Consider the following 24780-nt stretch of genomic DNA (forward strand, 5'->3'; position numbering starts at 1 on the left):
CTGGCATCACCCCTGGGAAGGACCACGGCCACTGGCATCACCCCTGGGAAGGACCGCGGCCACTGGCATCGCCCCTGGGAAGGACCGCGGCCACTGGCATCGCCCCTGGGAAGGACCGCCGTCATTGACGTTGTCCCCAGGAAGGCCTGGTTGAGATGCTCTTCCTGGGAAGAGGGAATGTCCTGGACATGGTTCACACGGCATATCACTCAGCTCCAGCTGCCATCACAGACCACAGACTGGGGGGCTTAAGCAATGGAAACTCATTTTCTCACAGTTCCAGAGGCTGTGAGTCCAAGATCAGGGTGTCAGCATGCTTAGGTTCTGGGCGAGGACCCTCCTCCTGCTGTGCAGACAGCCGCCCTCCTGCTCCACTCATGCGTCCTTCCACATGGAGAGAGGGGACCAGGTCTCCGTCTCTCCTCCCAAGGACACTAATCCCATCAGGGAGCCCCCCTCTCATGACCTCATCTAACCTAATCATCTCCCAAAGGCCCCATCCCCAAACTCCTTCACACTGGGCGTCAGGGCTTCAACATGAATTTGGGGGGGACACAAAAGTCCAGCCTATAACACACAGTCACCAGATTAGCTAACGATCACTGCAGGTTGACAGGAGCTGAGGCCTATGGGACTTATGAAGAATATGCATTTTTAGGGGATGGGAATGAGAATGAACAGGTTGAGAGCTTGCTTAGCTGTGGCGACTCAGAAAGCCACTGCTCTGAGCCCCTTGGCAGTGGGGTCACCTGCCTCACCGTCCCCTCAGGCTTTCTGCGCACAACCCACACGCCCTGCAGCTGCCGGCCTTGCCCGGCCAAGGACTAAGGAGGGAGCACACTGCCTCTGTGTAATTTCTTTAAATGGGCATTTCCTTTCCTCTAAGAGAGCTGCTCCCCAGAGATTTCCTCGACATCTGCAGTGACGGAGAGCCGGCACACAGCCTTGGTTTGGGGAGGAGGCACAAAAGGGAAGAGCTTTAAATTCTAACGCAGAGAAAATAAAATTCCTGGCAGAAGCAGAGGAAGATGGGGAAGGATGGAGACGGATCTGGGAAGCTTCTGCTTTGGTCTCAGTATTGGGGGTTCATAGAACAGATGGCCGGGGGCTATTTATAACTCACAACAGGCAGAGCTGAGATCTGTGAAATGCCAGGGGCTTGGCTGACAATGGAGAGAACAGGGTAGGGAGTGAGAACGCCCCAAGGGCGCCTAGAATGTTGGTGTCACGTGGGGGGGGGGCGGAGCTGCCATCATGGGGGTGTCATGGAGCCGGAGTCCCGTCCTCCAGGCTGAGTCCTCCAGAAGAGCACTTCAGGAATAATTATAGTCCCACGAATAGTAATAAGTAACAGCTAACATGGTATTGGCTTACTGGGTGCCAGGCACTTAGCTAAGTATCTCATTATCTTCATTTACAAACTGAGAAACTGAGGCACGGTGAGCACAAGGAACCAACACTGAAGCCTCATAGCTGTGGGTGGCGAAGCTCTGCCGGGCACCCGGCCTTGCGTGGGAGGAGGGGAGTGCAAGGGGCTACACATGTCCCGCTGTCACATCAGCCCCTTAGCTGCCTGAAGAGGCAAGATCACGAGGAGTAGAAATCTGGACCAGGAGCTTTGATGGGGGTGGGGAAGGGGGCAGTGACCTGGCAGACCCAGGACAGGCACAGAAAGCAGGCTCTGGACAGTACGCACGTGTGCGTGTGTGTGTGGAGCGTACGGACACCCAGGTGATCACCCAGGTGGAGGCAGTGTGATTATACATAGAAGATATCACACACTTGTTAAATGAACATTTCCTGGCGCTTGAAGACAAGGCAGGCAGGTTGCCGAAGTTCAGTGGGGCTCACTCTACTCTGCCATCTGTCCCCGGAGGCAAGTCACCTCCTCCCCTCTCAGTTTCTCCTCTTTAGAACGAGACAGTTGGTCTAAGATTTTTCCCAGCTCTAATGATTCATGCATCTATGATTTCACTGTGCTTAGCATGTGGAGGGGAAGAGGAGGGTTGGGGTGTCAGAGGTCAGGAGTCAAGATCTTGGCTACCAAGCCCCAAGGCCAAGAGCCGAGCCCTGGCAAGGCCAGCTGGGGAAAGGAAAGCGACAGGAAGACGAGTCAGGAGGGGCAGCCTGCTCTGTGCGGCAGGGAGCAAGGTGCCACGAGCACCACGGTTCATGCCAACACCCTCTCCCAGGGCTACAGGCACTGGTGCCAGGCACACTCACCAACAGGTGCATGGAATGTTCCTAAATTCATGACTCCAGGAGCGAGGCTGTCTTGGAATAAACAAAGCCCCAAACAACTTGATGCAGCTCACCTACTCCTCAGACTGCAGCAACTCTTTCGAAGGTCAAGGTGTCCGGCCTCCTGCTTCCATTAGTTTACGGTTCGATGCCCCTCTGAATGACACCTTCATTTGTTCCAATGGTTAGCAACAATATCAAAGAACCAGAAATTCAGCCCAGCTGACAGAGCATGTAGGCTACAACATTCCGGTCGACCCAGAGAAGGTCAGCAATGGCCCTGACACCTCACCCTGTGCCCTAGGAGGCACGTCTTTGCTGACACAGCTCCACTGTTCAGCTCAGCGAATCAGTGAGTGCGTAGTGAACACCTACCACAGAGCACTTGCTGAGCGCCCACTAGATACCCACTGTGAAGAGGAGCTGGTGGCCAAGGGTGTCCAGGCCTGCGTCTGCAGTGTAGTAGACCTTAATGGAGAACACCTGTCAGCCAGGCCGTGTTCTAATCCTGTGCCCACCTCCTGTTACTATGTTAGCAAATTTCTCAACCACAACTCCAGTCTGAAAATTGGCATAATACCACCTCACAGAATCACTGGAGGAACTAGCCGGTTAATGTGCATAAAGGGTGTACCTGGGAAACAGGAAGGTCCTGAACAATGTACTGTCGCTGGTGACGACGACCTGGTAAGACCTGGCAATGAGGGTCGCGATGTCTCCCAGTCAGCCCCACCCTGGGCCTAGGGTACTTCCCCTGACCATCCGAGTGACCCTGGATGGAGAATGCAGCTGGCCCTGGGCTCAGGCAACCAGACCAGGAAGTGTGGCAGCCTCTCTAGCCGACAAAGGAAACAGTGTCTTTCAGAAATCTGGCTGGAGCCCAGAAGGACGAGGAGCAGGCAGCTGGAGACCTGGGAGGCCAGACCCGGGGTCGTAGAGGCAGCCCCAGAGAAAGCCCGGGGCAGGCAGGACCAGGGCGCGGGCAGGGCCGGTGCCTGCGCTCGTGGGCCAGTCCAGTCCCCTGACCCACCTCCCAGGACCTCAGCGTCCGCATCGGTGTATGTGGAAAAGCAAACTGTAGGCCAAGGGGAGCCACAGACAAACCCTTGAAGTCCGGTCTCTGTCTCCACCAGGCAGCAAAGATGGGGTGAAGACAGAGGGCATGTGCGTCTGTGAGTGTCTGGCTGCGGGAACTCCACCAGTGGTCCGAGGGTGTGAGGATGTGAACTTTAGGAATGGAAACAGCCTGCTCAGGAGCAGACCCTGGGCCTGGGAAGCAAGCCCACCCAGCCCCACCCCTACCACTGGGAGGCCGTCTACTTTACAAAGCAGAAATGCAAATGGCTCCTGCCTTGGGCTGGCCCAGCCCCCACTGGGAGGGGACTGCAGATGGGTGAGGGTGATCTGGCTCAGTGAAAACACCCCAGGGGCCGCAGGGCAGAACGCAGTGTGCCCACAGCCTGCTATGCGGGGAACGCAGCAGATGGAACTGCCCCGGCTCTGGGAAACATTTGGTTCCTTGCCTCACACTGACTCTCTGGAGAGGCTGGTGAGGGGGTGCTGGGAGAAGACCAGCAGAAGTGAAGAGCAGAGAAGGGCAGAGAATCCAAGCCAGGAAGCTGGGCACACATTTCCTAAGATCCTTCCCGAGGCCTTGAGCAGGTGTTGACAAAATGCCAAAGTTGGAAGGGACCTTCCAGAACGCTGAATTCAGTTCCCTTACTTCCCTAAGTTCCCTTACTTCCAGATCAGGAAACTGAAGCCGCTAGAGAAGTTAGCACAGCACAGCGGAAAGGGACCATGGAGTCAGGGAGACGTGAACTCACCCCTGAGAAGCTGTGTGAGCAAGTTCTTCAACTTCTCTGAGCCTTGGTTTCCTCCACTGTGAAATGGGGACTGTGTCACTACCTAAGAGACTTGTGAGAATGAGTGAGGTGCTGTGTGTAGAACGCCTAGCATGTGGCCAGCCCACAGCAGAGGCTCAGCAAATACTGGCTTCCATTTCTGAAGGTCACAGAGGGGTTAACAGCAGAGCTAGGACTAGAGTACAGAGGTCTTGACTCCTGACCACATACCTCATCCAGCTAGAGAGAGTCCAAGACGAGACACGCCTATGATGGGCCATCAGGGGCGGGGGAGGGAGGCGGCAGCCAAGTGATGTTAGAAGGGATTTTCTCATGACCAAAGCATGGGAATGTATTACAAGGGTTCCATTTTGGTGGCTTATTTAAGTGTGTGCCTGGGATGGATTAGAGGCTGGGAGTGAAGTAAATGTCATTTCAATGACCTGTTCTGCCCACAGAAGCTAGAACGCAACTTACCAGGGGCAGGACTGGTTATAGGGCCCCCTAAACACCCCAGAAGAAATGAAATGAATACACATTTATTCATTCAGCAAACATTTACTGAGTACATGTTATGCCCAGAAAAACAGGTTATCTAACTAACATTTTGCCTCCGAGGAAAAGATGGTTCCAAGATATTAAATGAATAGGTCACACAACTAGCAAACGGCAAAGCCAGGATTCAATGCCATCTCTGTCTGCTCTTTGCCCCACACCATACTGCATCTCCTGTCTTCCAGTGGAGAAGAAGGGATACAATTGTGTCTAGGGCTGACTTCCTCAGAATGGTGTGCATGGACGATGGTCTTAGGAGGACTTCTGGCTTGCCCCTTCCTGAGGATAGCAGTAGCTTTCAGAGGCCACCTTGCAACCTCGTCCTTGGAGCTGGCCAGCTCTCTCTGAGGGTCACTCTGCCCTGGGCAGGAATCTCTGTCTAGGACCCTATGGCCCCAGCATGGATACCCTCCCTGCAACATCCTCACTGCCCAGAAGCTCTACTGGACCTGCCAAATTCATAGCCCTGTCCTGAGCACAGAGGGGCAGACAAGCAGGACATTCAGAGCCTGGGGGCACAGACACAGCCTCGGTGTGACAGGAGAGACACATTCTCTGCCCTCCTGGAGCCTCCACCCTTTAGGGAAGATGCAGCCCCTCTGCCCGGAGAGCTCCCAGTGTGACAGAATGAGGGAAGAAACACTACTTCAGCTCTCAGGGAGCTCGAAATCTGATGGGAAAGAGATGGACAGAATGTAGGTTCAGTAAAAATAGCAGACCTAAAGCATACTGAGTACACACTAAGTGTCAGGGACTTCATAAATATGAACTCATTTAATTTATATAACTCTGTGAGGTGGGACAAAGAAGTGGAAGCACAGAGAAGTCAAGTCACTTAGCCAAGATCACAAAGCTAGAAAGTGATAATGCCAGGATTCAAACCCAGACAGTCTAGCTCAAGGGCCTCTCAAGTAAAAGAGCAAGAAAAAGCAAGCCACTGGGCGGTGCTGGACAGTCTGGGGATACTCTCGTCACCACTGATCCCAGGTGACCAGCAACAGCAGGTCCAGTCTGGGAAGGTTGCCCAAGGAGCATCGTGTCTCAGATCTTGCCTGGAGTTCAAGGTCTAGAAAGTCCTGGGGCAGAAAGCAAGTCCGCTGAGATCAGGACAGATGAGCCAGGAGTGAAGGCAGTGGAGGGGAGACCCCTGGAGAAGGAAGGCCAGGAGGGCTTGTGAAGAGCTTGGATGGAGCACGTGAGAAAGGCCAGTGAGTTTGTCGTGTCATGGAGAGAGCTGACTGGGGACAGAGTGCCACAACAGACAGGAATGTAGGCAGGGAAGGTCACACGGAGACATCCAATGGGGGACTTTCCATAGGGAAGGATCTTGAACAGCAAGACTGGGGATGATACTGATACTGGGGACAGCTCAGCCATGCACACCCCACCCCCATGCCCGACAGGAATCTCCCAGCACAGCTCTCTGGGGCACCCGTCTCAAACGCTCTCATCAGTTGACTGTTGAATAACATACTAATCATGAGCTGAGCTTTGGCATGAGACAACTGAGTTTCTGGCCCTAGCTTTACAACTTGCCATCTGCCTGCCCTCTTTGAGCTCTGGGCCCTCATCTGAAAAATGGTGATAACAGTAATTAGTTTAGGAGATTATTGAGAGGATTAAATGAGTTACATTTTATCTGGCACTTAACACAGGCCTGGCAGAAAGGGCTCAATAAGTGATGACCCATGGTTCATTTAAAAGCTTGATTTCCAAATATTTGAGGATTTTCTAGAAATTTCTGCTAATGATTTCTAATTTAATTCCATTGTAGTCAGAGCACATGCTCTTTATTACCAATATTTTAAAATTTACCAACCTTGTTTCATGGCCCTGTGTATGATGCATCTCAGGAAATGTTCATGTGCTTTTACTGGTGGGCGGACTATCCTACAGATGTTGATTGGCAAAATCAATTGACAGAGTTGTTTAAGTTTTCTATTTCCATATTGATTTTATCTACATGTTCTGAATTGCTGAGAGGATTTTTGAAATCTCTAAAATTTTGAAGTTATCTATTTTTCCTTTTAGTTTTGTCATTTTTTTGCTTCATATGTTTTGAAGGCCTGTTATTAGGTACATATACATTCAAGATTCATATGTCTTATTGATGAATTAACCTCTTTATCATTATATAAGGTCTCTCTTTATCCCTAGTAATATTTCTTGTTCTGAAATCTACTTTTTCTGGTACTAATATAGCTGCTCCAGATTTCTTATGATTAGTGTTTGCATGCTATATATTTTTCCATCATTTTACTCACCTGGGTCTTAATGTGTCAAGTTAGTTCCTTATAGACAGCCTATAGCTGGATCTTACTTTTTCATGAAGTCTATTCATATTTAATGCTGTTATAGATATGGTTTAGTGTAAATCTACTATCATGCTAATTGTTTTCGATTTGTCCCATCTGCTGTTTGTTTCATTCTGCCTCTTTCCCTGTTTTCTCCTAAATTAACTACTTTTTATATTCCAGTGTATCTCCAATATTGGCTACTAACTATAGCTCTACATTTTATTTTTAGTGCTTGCTCTAGTGTTAATATCATATATCTTTAACTTGTCACAGTCTACCCTCAAATAATATTATACTACTTCACATATGTGTACTTCTATTTCTCACTTCTCATTTTTCGTGTTATTGTCATATATCTCATTTTTTATATTATAACCCCTACAACACTTTGTTACTATTTTTACTTTAAATAGGTAACTATCTTTCAAAGAAATTTTAAAATGAAGGGGAAAAATGAGGGGGGAAAGTCTCTTTATATTTACCACATATGTGCTGCTTCTGATGCTCTTCATTCCTTTATGTAGATTCAAGTTTCCATCTTGTAAGCATTGCCTTCTGCCTAAAGGACTTCCTTTAATATTTATTATAATGACTACCTCCTGGTGATAAATTCTGCCAGCTTATCTTTGTCTGAAAAAGTCATTATTTCACATTTGTTCTCAAAAGATATTTTCATTGGGTATAGAATTTTTGGTTTACAGTTTTTCTTTCAGCACTTTAAAGATGTTGTTCTATTGTCTTTTGGCCTTCATAGTATCTAATAGTAAATCAGCAGTACCTTTCTTTTTAATCTTTGTTCCTCTATAGATAATGCACCTTTTTTTCTCTGACTGCTTTTAAACTTTTCTCTATGTCATTGGTTTTCAAAAATTTGATTATTATGTCCCTTGGTGTGGTTTACTTTGTATTTATCATTTTGAGGGTTCATTAAATGACTTTGATTTGTGAGTTTATAGTTTCCACCAAATTTGGAAAATCTGTAGCCATTATTATTTCTTCTGATATTTTTATGCTGTTTTCTGGAACTTCACTTACATATATGTTAGTCCACTTGATATTGTCCCACAGGTCAGTGAAGCTCTTTTTTATACATACCTTTTTCTCTGTGTTTCATTTTGGATTGTTTCTATTGCTTTGTATTCAAAGTCAGTAAACTTTTTTTCTCTGGTGTCTGGTCTGCTATCAACCTGTCATGGACTGAATGTTTGTGTCCCCTTGAAAAAAATCATATGTTGAAGCCCTAACCTCAGAGTGATGGTATCTGGAGATGGTGCTGTGGGGAGATAATTAGGTCATAAGGGTAGGAGCCTGGTGCATTGAGATTAGTATCATTATAAGAAGAGCCAGCAGAGAGCTTGATCTCTCCCTCTCTCTTTCTCTCTTCTTGTCTCTCACTCTCTCTACACACACACACACACACACACACACACACACACATGCACACACACTAAGGAAAGGCCATGTGAGCACAAAGCAAGAAGGTAGCCATCACAGTCCAGGAAGAGAGCTCTCAACAAAACCCAACCGTGCTGGCACCTCATCTCAGACTTCCAGCTGCCATAATTGTGAGAAAATAAATTCCTTTTGTTCAAGCCATCCAGTGTATGGTATTTTGTTATGGCAGCCAAAGCAGACTAATACATAATCCCATCCAATGATGTTTTGATTCTCTTTATACCTTCTATTTCTATCTTAATTACGTTCATGCTTTTCTTTAAATCATAAGCATAATGAACATATTTATAATTGATCTTTTAATGGCCCTGTCTGATAATTCTATTATCTCTGTCATTTCTAGGTCTATGGCAATTGATACTTTTCCTGATTATGGGTCACATTTTTCTGCTTCTTTGCTGCCTACTCATTTGTGATTGGATACCTAACATTGTGGATTTTATATAACTGAGCGTTGAATTTTATTATATTTATTTAAAGAGTGTTAGACTTTGTTCTGGCATGCCATTAAATTAGTTTGATCCTTTTGTAGTGTACTTTTAAACTTTTTAGATCTAGATCTAGATCTAGAGTTGCCTTTAGTTTATTTTACTGCTTAGGTATAACCCTTTGGGAGGCTCTCACTCTGGCTAGTGGAAACTCAAACAATTCCTGGCCTTATGTGAGTCTAGGAATTTTCAAGATGGCGAGAGGAGTAGAGATTGAAGGAGCTTTTGAATGATTGGATGTGGAAGGATAAGAGCTGGAGAGGAATTACTGGATTGTAGCATCAGTACCAGTGGGCAAGAACTGGAATAGGAGGAGAGAATGAATGGATTGCATATCAGAGATATTTAATGTTAGGAGCCTGCAAGACATGTGAGTGGAAATGTCTACTATTACCTTGGATATGTGATCTGCATCTCAGGGAAGAGCGCAGGACTGGTGTTAGATTTGGGAGTCATCAATACATAACAGTTAAGAGCAAGAAACATTTACTGAGTATTTATATACATAGCAGTTGAAACCTAGGTGGGAGAATGAGATACCAAGGGAGACTGTAGAGAAGAGGAGCAAGAATAGAAAATCCCTCTTAAAGGACAGGCAGAGAAGAAGCTCAAGAAGAGGATCAAGAGTAGGGGAAAGAAAAGAAAGAAGAAAGGAGGAGGCAAGGTGAGAAAAACAAAACAAAACAGAGAACCAGAGATAGAGGGATGATGGAAGCTAAGGGAACAGGGTTTCAAGGATGGTGCGGTCAACATTGTCAAATGATACAGACCATTCAGGTAAGGCTGCAGGAGAGAGATCTAGTGATGTTGGCACATGGCAAGGGCATCTAGTGATCCTAGAAACAGCAGTTTTTAGAGCCCTGGGGAAAGTGGAAGCCTCCCTGAGCAGGTAAGTGAATGAAAGATGAATGTGATGTGGAAAGGGTGAATATAAAGTCCTCTTCCTAGAAATGTGATGAAAAAGGGAAGGTAGTGACAGAGCCATAGCTAGGGAGACTACATGAGAAAGGAAGGGGATATTTGATGGGAGAGACTTCAGCACATTTACGGGCTCAGAGGGAGAAATTAGAGATCCTTGAGAGAAAGAAGAGGGACAATGGAATAAAATCTTTAGAGAAAACAAGAGTAATAGGATCAACAGCACAGGGAGAGTTACCATGTCCCTACAGTTAATAGGTGACAAAACTACTTATGGTTGGAAGAGAAGACATTATTCATCATCCCCATTTCAAAGATTAAAAAATGAAGCAGAGTGGGATGAGACTTGCCTCAAACCACACAGCTTGGGACCTGGCAGAAAAGATCCTATCCCCAGAAAGATCCCCCACACCAGCCACCTAACTTTCTCCCCCCAAAGGCCCCCTTTGTGTCAGTCAGGAGCCTAGGCACCCCTGCAGGAACCTAGGAAAAGCTGAGTGTGTGTGTTCCAGAGAGGGGAATGCAGGGAGGGTCCTGCAGCACATTCTGAGACGGGGAGGCTGTTGGGAGAGGTACTGGGGAGAAGGCAGAGCCAGGAGAAAAGCAAAGGCATCTCCACCCAGGCAGCAGCTGCTCCCAAATATGTCACAACTTGTCAAAGAGGCAGAAATAGAAGCTGTCCATGGAGTGGAAGGGGTGGGGCGGCAGGCTAGGGCTTCCGAACCCACAGGGAGGGCAGAATGGGGAGACTAGATGGGAAGGAGGACCGACCAGTCCAGAGGCGAGTGTAATAAACATATGCCAGGCCGTCCTTGGTAGGCTGAAACGGGTCCAGAGAACCCCTGGGCTGCTTTCCAGTGAGACTGAATATGGGAACAGAAGTGGAGGTGGGAAGGGACAGTACACCGCTGCCGTCTGCCTCTCTGATCCCGAGTCTGTTCTTCAGGGCTAGGCCTGGTTCAGACAACTCTCAAAACAGTTCTCCTACCCTGACCCTATAAGCACTTCCTCCAGACCCACATGCTGAGTCAGAGAAAGAATGTTCCCTCTCGAGAGCCATTTGGATCATCGAGTCCAGCACCTTGATTCACAAACGGAGAAAGAAGAATGGGAGGGGAGAAAAGACAGCAAGGTGCCCAACTCCTTTTCCAAGGCTCTTTCTTCCTCTTGCCCTTAACTTCCTGACTAGGTACCTTGATCAGCAGCTGAAGGCCCAGCCCTCACAGGAACATGGGATATGCATAAGAAACTGTCACTTGTGTTCCCAGAGGCCCACACTCTACTGAGCCCAGGTCAGGTTATTTTTAAACCTAGCTCTGGCCTCTAGGCCCATCAATCACCTCCCTGTGACCCCCACTCGGCTAGGACCCATCCCCTTCTGCCTCTAGGCTGGCACCTTCCCACACACCAAGGCCAGAGATTCTTGATGAATGAGACTGGCTCTAGCTCCAGATTCCAGGCAGGGATGGATTTCCCAGCGGTTATCTGATGCTCAGACCTCAATGGAAACAATGTGCGGCCTCCAGAGGCCCAGGGCCCTCCCCTGCTGCTCGCCTCTCAGCCACGGCTCCCAGCTGCCTCCACACCTCTCCCCCTGTCCCCAGTCCTGAGGCCTCCCTGGTGTCCCCAGGCTGCTGTCTCTCAGTGCGCTCTTGTGCCTTCTCGGCATCTCTCCGTCACTACTTATCTGGGTGTCTTCCTGAACTCTCCATTCGAAGCATGAGCGCGCCTCCAGACCCCTCCTCCCGCCTGCCTCCTGCCTGTGTCCCCAGGCTCACCTGGAAACAGGTACTCACTCTCAGCCCTTCCTCACCAGTCGGCCTCAGGGAGGGAGAGAAGGCACCTGACGTTGAACCAGGCAGTCCAAAAGCCAACACTGCTCACATTTCCGACCCTTGTGCTCGCTGCACCCGTGGGCAAATCACTTCCCTTCTCTGGGCCCCCGCTCCCCAGCAGGTAGAAGGAAGAAGGTGAAGTGATCCTTAGACCCCCTTCCAACCCGGCCGTCGCATGACTGTGATCTGGTCTCCCCCGCAGTGGGAATCTCACACATAATCAGTGCTGAGTTGCAGGCTATGATCACGCCTCTAGGTCCTATTGAAATGCACACACCTTCCTGCCTCCCAGTCCCCACCCAGTCCTTACCACGCAGAGACCCAGCCTGGGAGAATACAAGGTGGAGCCTGTTTGGAGAAGCGGGAGGCTCCCGCACTTGCAGACCCTTCTCCTTCCTGCTCCTCTATTCTCAGGCACATGAGCCTCCAGAGCAGGACACTTGCTCTGATGTGAGCAAAACAACCTGGCAGCCCAGGTCAGCCCACCTGGGAGTCAGCAGGGACGGGAAGATGCTGGGAATCAGAGGGCTGGGACTGGTAGCATAGCACAGAAGGAAGGAAGGGACCAGAAGCAGGTGATGGGGATTTCTGGGCATTCTGAAATCCAACCGCTACCATGCAAATGAGATCAGCCCAGCATGCAAATGACAGAACCAAGTTGAGACAGTCAGGGTGGGGGCGTCAGCAGCCCAGTGTGGAGTCCCAGTGGGGGATAAGGGCTTCCTCTGGAGGGGGCAGGACCACTGGAGGAGAGGCTGCAGCCAGGGCAGGGGGCCCTGTGTGCCCAGCCAGCAGGAGTGGGATTAGGGCCAGACGCCCCGCTGTCAGGTTAGAGCTGATGGGTCGCTGCTGGTGGTGGAACACAAAGGCAGCCCTGTGCTTGGCACCAATGTGTTCCCATCCATCAGAGGGCAGCCCGCACGGGTGGAGGAGTGGGCAGGGGGAGAAGGCCAAGCCTCTAGTTGCGGTTTCTCCACAGCTCAGCTCGGAGAGAGCAGCAGGGTGTGCAAAGGGCCAATCTGCCCATCAGGGTTTTGGGGTGAATGGCGTCTGGACCACCCTATCTCCTCAGTCCCCAAAGAGTCTGCATCCCACAGCTGGGCCCTGATGTGGTCTCCAGGCCACTTACACAGACAGACACACAAATACATCTATAGACTGGGATTCCTTGAAACCCAGACACACAGGTCACCCTAAACTCCCAGCCCAGCCCTCCCTCTGGTTAGAGGCAAATATTACACAGACACAAGGCCAATGTCACACCCAACCCAGAGGCAGGGCTGAGCCTGTCAGAGCTCTCAGCCGGGTCCGGTCCGGCCCAGGACTGTCACAGAGAGAGGGCTCCCGGGAAACTGAGTTCAGCAGATAAAGGCGTGAAGGAAGATCTTCCTTCTCTGGATCGCATTCGCACGTTCCCCAGACTAGTCCTTGTCACCTAACACTCCCCTCCACAGTCAGAGACTTGGTGCACCCCTCTTCTGTACTCACGTGTGACCGTGCTGCCGGCAGCGAGACCACGTCTGTGCTCACATCAGCCACCCTGGCACCCAGCACAAGGTGGTTCTTGACTGAAAGAGTGAATGAGTGAGTGAGTAACGGGTGGGGCTAGGTTTTCCCTCCCCCATTCCTGCTGCTCTGGTTCCTCAGAGGCAATGAGGACAGCCAGGGAAATAGCCTGAGAGGGAGGCCAGACATGGAGCAGAGGACCAAGCAAGGAAAAAGATTATATTTATTGGGTGTTGCCATGTGCCAGGTGTTCTTTAGTTAACACAGCCATTCTCCTATCACGCATTCACACACATGCACGCGTGCACCATCCCTTTGCCAGGTAAAACATGCACCTCTCCTGGCGGTGTCCACCCTCCTCCCTCTGAGGGTTGTGTGGCCCCTCAGTGCCTCACTCGTGGATTATTGTCACCATCTTCTCTGTGGTCTCCTTGCTTCAGCTTTCAAGCCCTTCCATGCCCAGTTGGGCCTCCTCCCACTTCCGCAGGTCTGCCCAATCACCCACGTACCTGGGCCCCAAGTTCCGTGCAGACCCTTCTCCCCAGCAGCCCCTGCCGCCCAGCTCCTCCTTTCATCCGACCCCTACCTGGTGTCCAAGCCCCAGCCCAGCACTCTCCTCCCCCTCTAGCACAGAGACCCCAGCCTTTGGGGTTTTGACTTTCTATAAACTTCTGAAACTGATCTGATGAACCCACTCATTTGCAACTGATCACAGCCCCATGTGCACTGCTGAATTAAAATAGCTCTCTCATTGCAATTTAACGTTCATAGTTCCATGTCCACGCTTACCAACTAGATAGTAAAATCCTAGAAATCATCAGAGAACAGGGGTCAGGCGGACAGGACCCTAAAGGACAAAATGATGCGATCCTGGGGTGTCCATAGTCATGTCAAAGGCTGGCAGACACACAGGTCACCCTAAGCCCCCAGCCTGGCCCTCCCATCTGGTTAGAGGCAAATATTACACAGACACACGTTCCTCTCTCCCAGCCGAGCTGTGTAGAAACCACAACTAGAGGCTTGGCCTCCCCCTGCTTTGGGAATCCCTGTACCCCTAAGACACAGCCTTGCTACCTGCTGGCCTCTGAGTCCTGCCTGTAGTGTGGGGAGCACTGGTCCTCTCAGACCTCAAGACCTCTGCTGACAGGTGACCAAGGACTGAGAAACCCGCAAAGCAATCCCTCCTTCATCTGACATTTGAGACTTACAAGCTACATGTAAAACTGACGGCTCAGACCAGACTACTCAGAACGGCCAAGCCAAGGGGTCAAGGAAACGGGATATTTAAACGGAGTCTGAAGGGCTCGGCTGACTGTCCTTCCCTCCCCACCCACAGTGAGTAGGAAGGAAATCGTGGAGTCCAAATGGGGCAGGAAACAGTCAAGGTGGCAATATAGAGGGCATATAATTGATCCAGAGTGAGAGAGGGAGGGGACGGAGGCAATGCGTAGGCTGTGAGTCCTGAGCCTTGCTCTGACCCTGAGCAGCTGCCTTAAGAAAAAACTTCCACTGGCCCCTGCCAAAAAGGAAAAACAAGCCCCCAAAAATGTCTCTTGCCTCAGTTTACCTCCAATTACATGAGACCTAGGAGACATGAGGCCAGAGCTGCCTTGGAAACCCAGAAGTTGGATCCATTTGCCTCTCTGCGTTTCAGTCCTCTGACCCCGGGCACCGAGGGCCAGACACGCCCCAACTTTGAAGCAGTCTCGTGCTCTGGCTGGTAGGGTTAAGTTGCTGCCAGAAGGCAGGGGGATGGACAAACGGACTCCTGAAGGCCCCTTCCAGCCTCAACCCACCCCTTCCTTGCTCCCTCCTCTTCCCCTGCCACCCACCCCACGCCTTTGGGACTAGAGGGGGTGGGCAGGAGGAGTAATTGAAAGGAGCAGATGAGAGGGGGATGTGCGTCCTCCCCCACCTTCCCTGTCCCACGGGGGCAGCGGAGAAATGAAAACTAATCGAATTACACCGCACGGCCTCCCTGCCCGTGCACGGGAGCCAGGGCAGGCCGGCTGGGTGGGGTGGGGGCCAGGGGGAGAGAAAGGGGAATCACATCTAATCCACTGTAAACGTCTTGATGTGCAGCAACAGCTTAGAGGGGGGCTCAGGTTTCTGTGGTGTTGGCTATATTTATCTCTGGTTCCATGCCAGCGGGGAGGGTTTAAATGGCACCCAGCAGTTGGCGTGAGGGGCTACAGGAGCTTGGGGGCCAGTGGCAGGAACAAGTCTTTTCCGACCCCATGGAGCTGTATGAGACGTCCCCCTACTTTTACCAGGAACCCCACTTCTATGACGGGGAGAACTACCTGCCTGTCCACCTCCAGGGCTTCGAGCCGCCGGGCTACGAGCGGACTGAGCTCAGCCTGAGCCCTGAGGCCCGTGGGCCCCTGGAAGACAAGGGGCTGGGGACCCCTGAACACTGCCTGGGCCAGTGCCTGCCATGGGCCTGTAAGGTGTGTAAGAGGAAGTCGGTGTCCGTGGACCGGCGGCGGGCAGCCACACTGAGGGAGAAGCGCCGGCTCAAGAAGGTGAACGAGGCCTTCGAGGCCCTGAAGAGGAGCACCCTGCTCAACCCGAACCAGCGCCTGCCCAAGGTGGAGATCCTGCGCAGCGCCATCCAGTACATCGAGCGCCTGCAGGCGCTGCTCAGCTCCCTCAACCAGGAGGAACGCGACCTCCGCTACCGAGGCGGTGGCGGGCCCCAGCCTGGGGTAAGTGCCGCCCACCCACCTGCCCCAGGCGGCAGGGCCCCGAGGCACCTGCGCCGCCTGGGACCCCTCGGCGGGGCTCAGTCAGGGGGGTGGAGCAGGTGTCAGGCCGGACCCATCCTTTGTCAGGGCCCGGCTGTCCAGCTGACCTCCTATGTCCCTGTGTCCTTTCCAGACAAGATAAAGGCAGCGAGTAGGAGAAGCAGGTGTGGAGGGGGTGGCAGGGGACAGAAGCCAGGAGCCAGGAGCCTGTCCAGACGGAGCCAGAACTGGGGGGAGGGCTCATCCCAGCACCTGGACCCGGACCTCAGAGGCAAGGTCCAGTGCACTGCAGAAAGCTGCCCAGGCTCCCAGCCCACCCCATTCTGGGTGGGGCTGGGCGGAGAGAAAACCCACCCCACGTCTCTTGTGGAACCCCAGAGGGCCTGCACAGAAGCGGCCCTGGCTGGGCTAGACACTCTGCCTCCTTCACCCGTATCCAGGGTCCGGAAAACCAGAGACCCATTTAAGCTGGTGTCCAGTGAGGGCAGAGTCACCACCCAGAACAGAAGAGGGGAAGGTCTGGAGGCAGAAGCTCAGTGGCCAGGCAGGGACATGAGAGGAGCTGGCTGTGAAGGTTCTGGGATGGGGACAGCCCGTGGCCCACCCTCCAGCCCCACCCACCACAGGTGTCTCTGCCCACTGGTGGACAGAGACACCACCCAGAATGGCTGGGCCCTGACCTTGGGCCTTCACCCTGTCTTCAGGTGTCCAGTGAATGCAGCTCCCACAGCGCCTCCTGCAGTCCAGAGTGGGGCAGCGCACTGGAGTTTGGCCCCACCCCGGGGGGTAAGTGAGGCCCTCCCATAACCTTGGCTCAAACCCCTCAGCCTCTCTTGAAGCCCAGTTGTCCCCTCTTACCTTACTCCCTGCTCCAACCTCTGCCTTTGGCCTCCCCAGGGACCTGATAAACCCAGGGTCCCAGACGGCGAGCTGGAAGGCCCCGTGCCTCCCTGAAGCCTTGACCAGCTAAGAGGCGGTCTAGGCCTCCTGCTGCTCCCCAGCCGGCTCCTGTGCCTGACCTTCTTCCCGGAGAGGAGAGAGGCCCTGCCCCAGGGGCCCCTGGGAACCGCTGAGTCAGCACTGCTGAGCTGGTCCAGCAAAGGGCAGTTCAGTCTCCCAGGATACACCGCCCTGGCTTCACCTCAGAAGAGCTGCTTCTAAATCCTAACCCATTAGGGGAGTTCACAGGAGAGGCACTTGTATTCACACACACACATCCACACACACGCACACATGCAAAGCACCGGGAGAGGAAAATTCCTGAGCTTTGCTCACCCACCTGTCCTGGAAGTCCTGTCATGCCCAAGGGTTCAACCCCTGTCCTGGACCGTGGGACCCCCTCCTCGCCCAGGTGACATACTTCCACCTTCTCCTTACAGATCATCTGCTTACAGCTGACGCTACGGATGCTCACAACCTGCACTCCCTCACCTCCATCGTGGACAGCATCACAGTGGAGGATGTTTCTGTGGCCTTCCCAGATGAAAACATGCCCAACTGAGATTGTCCGCCAGGCCAGGTGTCCGAGAGAGCCCCCAGGCTGGCCATAGACACCACCACTTCTGCAGGAGGGGACTCCTAAGTCAGGCTGGGCAGATGCCAGGAAGCCAGCCGTGGGGCTGCCTGATGCCAGGCTGTACCCCTCCTCATCCACACCAGGTTAACCCACCACCCAGAGAGGGAATGGACGCTCTCATTTAGCCAACTCCTTAGAGCAGAGAGCATCTGTTTCCAGGGGACCAGAGTGCCCTCATGTGTGCCCCCTGGCTCGGGGAGCAAACTCAGGAGCTTCCCTTCGATCATAACGAGCCTCCAATTCCACCCCCACAGTAGAAACGGTCTGAGAGACGAGACAGTGTCCCGACCTGGGTAAGCCGTGCCCATCTCCTGCTCTTGTCTCCACCTAATGCCAGTGGTTGGGCTGGGCCCGCCTGAAGTGGGAGGGAAGATCGGGAGAGGAACAGTCCCTGTTCCCGAGTCCCTGGGGGGCCAAGCTTTTGCAGTGAATATGGGGAAACTTCCAGTGGTTTTATGTTTTGTTCTGTTTTGTGTGTTGTTTGTAAAGCTGCCGTCTGACCAAGGTCTCCTGTGACGAAGTTGCAGGGACAGGCAAGGGGGTGGGGGCGCGAGCAGGGGCTCGTGGGGTGATTTCTTTTGTTAACTAAGCATTGTGTGGTTTTTGCCATTGTTTTGTAATTTTTTTTTCTTTTTTGCTAACTTATTTGGATTTCTTTTTTAAAAAATGAATAAAGACTGGGTGCTGTAAGAGTGTCTGTGACAAGGTGGAAGGAGAGGAAACTGACCACTTGGCATCTTCCCATCAGTGGCCCAGGCACACCCCAGGGACGGGGCGTACAGGGACTGGAGGTGGCAGGGGCTTCTTGCTGGTGGTCACTAGAAACTGGGGTCCCCACTCTAAACATTGGGAAGGAAGCTGGCTCTGGTCGGTAGGTGGGCGGAGACCAGATTCCTTGGAAATCTTGTAGGACACAGGAAACCCTGCTGAGCACTCTGTCACACCCTAAATCCCAGACAGGGTCACAGTCTGTCACTCTATCTTAAATTCCACTAGGTCCACTCCCTTCCAATTAACTGGGGGTGCTCAGACCCCTAGCGCTCAGTGAGCAGGGTTGTAGAACGGGAATCTGTGGGCTCCCCTCCCTGACCCCTGACCCTCCTCCGGCGTGACTTTGCCAAGAACCCGGTAGGGAAGCAGGAGATGGTAAATCAGGATGGCGATGGGGCCAGACACTGCTGCTTTCTTGCGGGCTAACTAGCTTGTCCCCCCACCACAGCCTTCTGTCCTCGGAGGCTGAAGGATATTCTGACAGCTCAGAGGATGAGGCTATTCTGCTGGGGGCTGGGGGCTGGGGGCTGGGGGCTGGAGCTCACAAAGAACAATCACAGAAAGGAGAAACACAGACTCTCTTTACATGGGATGCTATTTTCCCAAGACTGGCTTCCTGAGGGGAGGGGAGAAAGGGGATGGATAATTGAGAACAAAGATTTTTGGATAGAGATTACATAAGGATTTAGCTAGGGATGTATCAGATGCTAGAATTTGAATGGACCATGAACAACTATGAAGAACTTTACTAATTCACCTGCTTCAGGCTAAGTTTGTCTGATTTATTGCAAATTAGAGGTGTCAGAATCATTACAGAAGTCTAGGGATTTAGAGCATGGTACATTACAGTCCCCACTCAGTTCTTCAGGGCCCTTGACAGTTCACTTAACCCAGTTTTCCCCAGTGTCTATGAAATACAGTGTGACAGGCCCTGGTGCCCGGTCTGCACTTCTGGGCTCAGCTAGGCCGTCTACCCTACACCTGCCCTGCTGACCTCCTGAAGGTGGGACTTGCTCCAGAAACGCTGCCTAGGGACAAGAGGAGGAAGGAAGCCTCAGAGAAGGCTCCAGAGCCCGCGTGAGGGTCCAGAAGGAAGAGTCTCCCCCAAACAACCAGTCAGGGCTGGGGATCTGGGGAATCACAAACCGGCCTAGTCTGCCCATTTGTGGCATTTCCTACTTCTTGAGTTTGTGTCGCTGTGTTTACAGTCTGACATTGGAAGGGCTGGAGAGGAACACCTGGATCTTTTCCGTGACTCTTCCGTCTCCCTCACCCACTGGCTCTTGGAGACGACGGGGCAACGTGCCAGGTCCTAATGCCTTGGCTCTCGAATCCACACTCACTCCTTTATTACCCACCGAACATAATGAACTACACATTCAACGGTGATCTGCTCCCTCCAGGCTCATTTTGTCCTCCCAGTGCTCCCGGGGTAGATACAATCCCACCCCCTCCTTCCTGGGGGCTTCGGTGGCCAAGAAGGGCACTCATCTCTACCAAGGAGCTGATAGGCTCTGGGGTTGCTGGATATATTTTTAAAGATTATTCCTCTCCACTTATCATGTCAACTGGAAACTGAGGTTGACATTCATAATCTGGGAAGAATGAACAGTCCTCAGCAGGGGCTATTAGAATAATCAATCCTGACCATTGTCAGGCGTAGCCTTTATCTGCTTACTTCCCGCCAGGTAAAAAGAAGCTGCCGAATCTCACAAGTGTGAATGGCAAACTTTGACAAGCAGGAGACCAGTCTCAGTAGTTATTTGCACAGAATAAACAACTGTCATCAATGCACAGGGACCTTCTTGATTAACAATTTAACAAATGCTTAGCCTTCACAATTGAATTACACATGAGTCTGAAATTAATGGATAATGAGTGTTCTTTAGGGAAATTAGCTTAAATCCCATCTCCAGTGGAACCACCTGCAATAAATCAAACTGGGTTAATTAAATGTTGCCTAATGATGGACTTGAGGGAATCCCACTAGAACAAAAAGATAAGAATTACTTGAAATTGACATACCAATTGTCAGTGTGTAAAGAGGAACTTTTTAAAGTGTTCAGATAATTAGTGTGAATTGCAGAATGCTCAAGTGTTTTTTGTTGCACTCCAATAAACATTTGTAGATATCTAACTTCTCAAAGGAATCTATTTGCAAACTGGAAAACCTTTTTAAGTGCTCCAGGTGTAGCAGTGATTGGACCATCTGGAGGGAGTTGAGGGGGGACAATGGAGAGTGACAGGAATCCATCAGCTCAGGTATCTATCACAGGGATAAAACACTATTCCCAGCATGTCACGTCCTTTGGACTTGTCTGCATTCCTGGCTGCTGGGCTCCAGGCTGGGGCAGAGATGCCTGGACATGAGCTAAGGCTCACAAAGTGCTGAAGGCGCCCCCATGGGCTGGGATCTTAGCTAAGGAGGTTCAGTCCTGCCCCGGTGTGAGCCCCACATCTCCACCGCATGTCAGTTCTGGCCGTGCCTCACTCCTTAGTCATAGGCGACCACCAGACCCAGACTCTCTAGCTCTCTGTTGGAACATTCCTATAGGAGGGGAAGTACATGACGTTGGGGTCTCATCTCAGGCTCAGCATGTCCAAAATCAAACTCATCTTTCCACATATGCCTGCTCCTGCTACATTCCCTTCCTGGTGGATAGCTGGGAAACTGCAGTTTTCCTGGATCCCTTCAGCTATCATTCCTGTAGCCAGCTAGCTCGTCACCAAGGCTGGTCAACTCTACCTTTGGAGAATTGTACATGGAGAGGGTGGGAGGCAGCCCCACCGAGGTGCAGGCACTAGGCCGGGACCATCCCTCACCTGTGCGCCCTCCCTGGGTCATAGGTTGTCTTGTCTTGATCCTGCCCTGTCATCTGTACCCGTGGACCCTGCAGTCCTGTACTATCAGTGTTCGGGCAACTGTTGGCCTTGGGAAGGGCACAAGGAGGCATGTGTGCTATGCTGCCTTCCGGGAGTTCACCACTTGGGTGAGCAAAAGAAACAGCCCCATGAAGGTCTGAGGAGTCGAGCGTCACCAGAGTAGCACAGACACAGGGGGTTGGCAAAGGGGCCGGGGGCAACAGAGCTGAGGGGCAGAGGCTTTAGCTCACTTTAAAGAGAAGTGATATTTGCTAAGCACTGCTGGCACTGGGTCAGAAGTTCAACAACAATACTGTAGTTAAGGACAAGGCCCTGCAGTGAGGAAGACCTACGCTTGAGACTCATGTCTGCCTCTCACTAGCTGTGTGGCCTTAGTCCTGGGATTTCCTGTTCTGCAAAACAGTGAAGATGATATATCACAGGGCTGTAAGGACTAAACGAGCCAATTCACTGAGCATGCTGAGAACAGTGTTTGGCACACAATACTTCTCAATGATGATTAGCTTTATTTAATAAGAATCCTTATAAAAACCCTCTGATTCATTTATTCATTCGAGTATGTATGTCCAGGGGTACAGAGATCGACTAAAGGAGCTTCCTCGCAGTGCAGTGTGGGAGAGGGCGAGGAGACCTGGGCCACAGGCATCACGGCAGAAGCAGAGCCCAGGGGAGCGAGGGGTTCTCGGCGACCTGATTCTGCTGGGGAGGGGCAGGCGATGCCCCCCAGGTGAGGCTTGAGGTGGGTCTGGAAGATTCGCAGCAGCGAAGGCTCGGAAGTTCTCCTCCTGCCCTCAGGCGGTGGGGCCACGGCGGGCACAGTGTTTCTGAGTTGGGCCAACCTGGGATGGCGGGGAGGGGAGAGTGCGCACTGGAGCCACATCTCAGATGGCTTCGTACGCCACCCGAGGAGGAGTCGTTCCTCTGATCTGGAAGAGCTGGGGGCCGCTGCAGTGTGAGCAGTGATGTGGCTGGAGGGTGTTTAGGGGCAGTGACCTGGGAGGGTGGGAAAGGCTGCAAGCAGGCGGAGCAAGTCAAGGCCAGGTGAGGAGAGAGGAAGGGAGTCAAGCCCAGCATCAGGGCCCCTCGCACCTCCTCTTTTCCTCCACTCCCTTGGCACAAGCAACCCAAGCCTGAGCCTCTCTAGCAATCCAGTGGTTTTCTAACAGAAGGTTGTTGACTACATTTTTACAGTTATGATACTTACTCCCCAGAGGACGGCAGCCCTTAGGACTGTGAAAGAAGTTCAACGTGGCAGGTGAGCTCGAAGTTCTAAGAAAGACCAGAGCCATTTGTACGCTGCCTGAAAACCAGGTTGTTTATTGGCACATATGCACCACACGCACACTCACACACACCCACACACCCACTCCTGATGCACTGCGCCGGGACGGTACGGAGAAGGGCCTGACGATGTACAGGAGGCTGGGGAGGGGCTCAGCTCATTGGTGACTCCGATAAAAAATATATCGACTGTGAGGCAAGGGGTTACACCAAAACTACAGCCCTCCACCGCTCTATGCGCGGGCTTCGCTTCTCCGTCACCTGCGCACATGCTCCCTCAGGTGCCCTGAACGGCCCGGGTCCCACCAGCTGCCACCTTATGAAATGACCAACCATGATGGGGAAAAGTAGTGCAGAAGGGGCCAGGGTTGAATCTCCCACTCAGCTAGTCCATCAAGAGCCCTCTGAAGAATTCAAATGACTTTGTCGTCCCCAACTCCACCCATCTTAGGAATCTGAAGAGTCTCTACAATCTTAACACCCATTACACAGAGATAGGGGCTCTTCCTCTCCATGCAGTTCATTCTCTGCTTAAGAACACTTTCTGCCCCACCCTGACAGGGAAGGCAGGGTGCAATGAGAGAGAGCCAGTGTAGGCGGCTGCCTTACCCACACCTGGGGAGCTCACACAGCCCCCCACCAGGGGACCCTCCTCTGCTGAGGAGCAGCAGCGGCTCTGGGTACTGCACTGCCATGGCTCCACCACTGCTCCCCCAGACAGGCTGCTCTGACCCATTATCCCACCTGCTAGCCCAGCCCCCACCAGAAGCCAAGTCGGTTGGGTTGCAAGCCAGCTGCTTGGCCACCTGCAGGAGGGCACCATGCCAGCCTCTCCAGGAAGCATGGCCAGACACTTCCTATCCTCTCACTTGGAGGAAGCCCTGGGTTCTGTCAATTCCCTCTGAACTTGGGTCCCAAACACTTCCAGGCACCTTGGCAGAATGAGGAGGTGTGAGAAGAGGACAGAATGACATTCCTACCAAACCAGGACCTATACCCCATCATGCTGCTGGGAAACACAAAGTGGTGAAGGCTGGCATGTCTCAGGAATTTCTGGAGGAGGCAATCCCCACACACTAAAAGAACCTGAACAAGATGCGGGCAATTTGAGGATAAGCAGGAGAGTGAGGATCTTCACTAACATTGGATTTCCTGCATCTGGGACATGACTCCCTGAAGAGGAAGATGTATTTCTCCCCAGAACACAGCGGAAGAAGCCTCGGACTACCTTTTTTCCAAACCTGATTTGAAAGTCAAGGTCTATTCAACCCACCCATCGGGTTCGCCTATGGGCTGGATTCCTAAAGCAGCAGGGCAGGTGGGGACAGCACAGGAAGGACTCTGGGAGCATCCCTGGCAGTGCATGGTTAGCTCTGTTCTGTGCCAGAGCAAGAGCAACACAGTCCCCCAGCCCAGCAGCATCTCTACCCTGCAGCTGGGGCAGAAGGCATTCCCACTGTCCTCTGGGCTTAAGGCTGGCACAGGCCACTGGCTCGCCCTCCAGCCAGCCTGCCTGCACCTCTCACTGGGTGGGAGGGCTGAGAGTTTCACGAAATATCCTTATGCTTGGCCCAAAGCTCAGAGGCTCATTTCTCTCAGATTCTTCCCAAACTCACACTTGGGATTCCTGAGATGAAGCAAGGGCCCGGCATCTCCCCCTTAGCCTTCCTCCTCCCCAGCCTCGCCATCCTGAAGGACAATGGGCCTTCTGCAGCTCTCCTGGCCCCCAAGTAGGCCTGGAGGCAGGAGGCACAGTTGGACAGAGGAGCTGAGGGAGGGGCAATGCTGGGACGTGGGTAGGGACCTGAAGGAGAAGTACCCAGACGGGGCAAAGTCTTTAGTGCCCTTTTCTTGGAAGAACTATCCCCAGCCCTTGGTGTGGTGTCCTGGTCTCTGGTGGCAGTGGCAGTCCTGCCAGGCCAGGCTGGGCCCAGAAGAGGGAGGGTGGAGTCACACCCACCCTGGGCTGCCATCCTCTCCCTCCCTCCAGAGTCCCAAGCAAAGGCAAATCGGGTGAGACCACGGGGAGACCCAGCCACACCCACAAGAGACTGACAAAGGGCACAGGGTGGGACCCCAGGGGCCCCAGGGTAGTGGGATGCTGAGGGGGTGGACGAGTATATTCCGAGGTCCAGGGCAACTGGGAAGTCACAGATGCGACCAGGAGCCGTGAGAGGCGGGGGAACGAGCAGGAGGAGTCAGGGCCGGCCAGCTGGTGAAACCCAGGAGGCGGTGGCCCGCGCTGGGGGCCTTGTCTGGGGCCGTGGCTAGTCCCGGAAGGCGGAGAGCATGTGTCCGTACAGATAGTGGGAGTGAGCTGCGAGACAGAGACAGAGAGACAGAGAGAGGCATTGCATGATGAGCCGGGGGGTCTTTCCTTGGG

At 52.3% G+C, this 24780-nt stretch overlaps 2 protein-coding genes across 7 annotated transcripts in view; one reads left to right on the forward strand and one right to left on the reverse strand.

Moving 5' to 3' along the window:
• The window catches only part of PPFIA4 (PTPRF interacting protein alpha 4), a 93230-nt gene that overhangs the window by 21779 nt on the left and 46671 nt on the right, over window positions 1–24780 (reverse strand). For 3 of the 6 annotated variants that reach the window (XM_036909588.2, XM_036909587.2, XM_036909584.2), the window contains one exon: window positions 22405–24714. In XM_036909588.2, coding sequence (XP_036765483.1) covers window positions 24665–24714 — 50 coding nt within the window. In that variant the 3' untranslated portion in view covers window positions 22405–24664. Of the gene's footprint in view, window positions 1–13121; window positions 13202–21602; window positions 22154–22404; window positions 24715–24780 lie in introns of those variants that run through there. The other 3 variants (XM_057508101.1, XM_057508100.1, XM_057508103.1) reach the window with 3 other exon arrangements.
• MYOG (myogenin) lies at window positions 15322–18161 on the forward strand. Its single transcript, XM_036909603.2, has 3 exons — window positions 15322–15847; window positions 16591–16672; window positions 17266–18161. The coding sequence occupies exons 1-3, from the start codon at window positions 15377–15379 to the stop codon at window positions 17385–17387; spliced, it is 675 nt and encodes a 224-aa protein (XP_036765498.1). The 5' UTR covers window positions 15322–15376; the 3' UTR covers window positions 17388–18161.

This window comes from Manis pentadactyla, chromosome 9 (assembly GCF_030020395.1).
Source record: "Manis pentadactyla isolate mManPen7 chromosome 9, mManPen7.hap1, whole genome shotgun sequence".
NCBI lineage: Eukaryota > Metazoa > Chordata > Mammalia > Pholidota > Manidae > Manis > Manis pentadactyla.

What these genes read in the sequence shown, in the direction of transcription:
- MYOG (XM_036909603.2), top strand. Translation starts at nt 15,377, where the DNA reads ATGGAGCTGTATGAGACGTCCCCCTACTTTTACCAGGAACCCCACTTC. An exon ending in GTGGCGGGCCCCAGCCTGGG is followed by an intron (nt 15,848 to 16,590) that starts GTAAGTGCCGCC and finishes CCCTGTCTTCAG; the next exon opens with GTGTCCAGTGAATGCAGCTC. An exon ending in GTTTGGCCCCACCCCGGGGG is followed by an intron (nt 16,673 to 17,265) that starts GTAAGTGAGGCC and finishes TTCTCCTTACAG; the next exon opens with ATCATCTGCTTACAGCTGAC.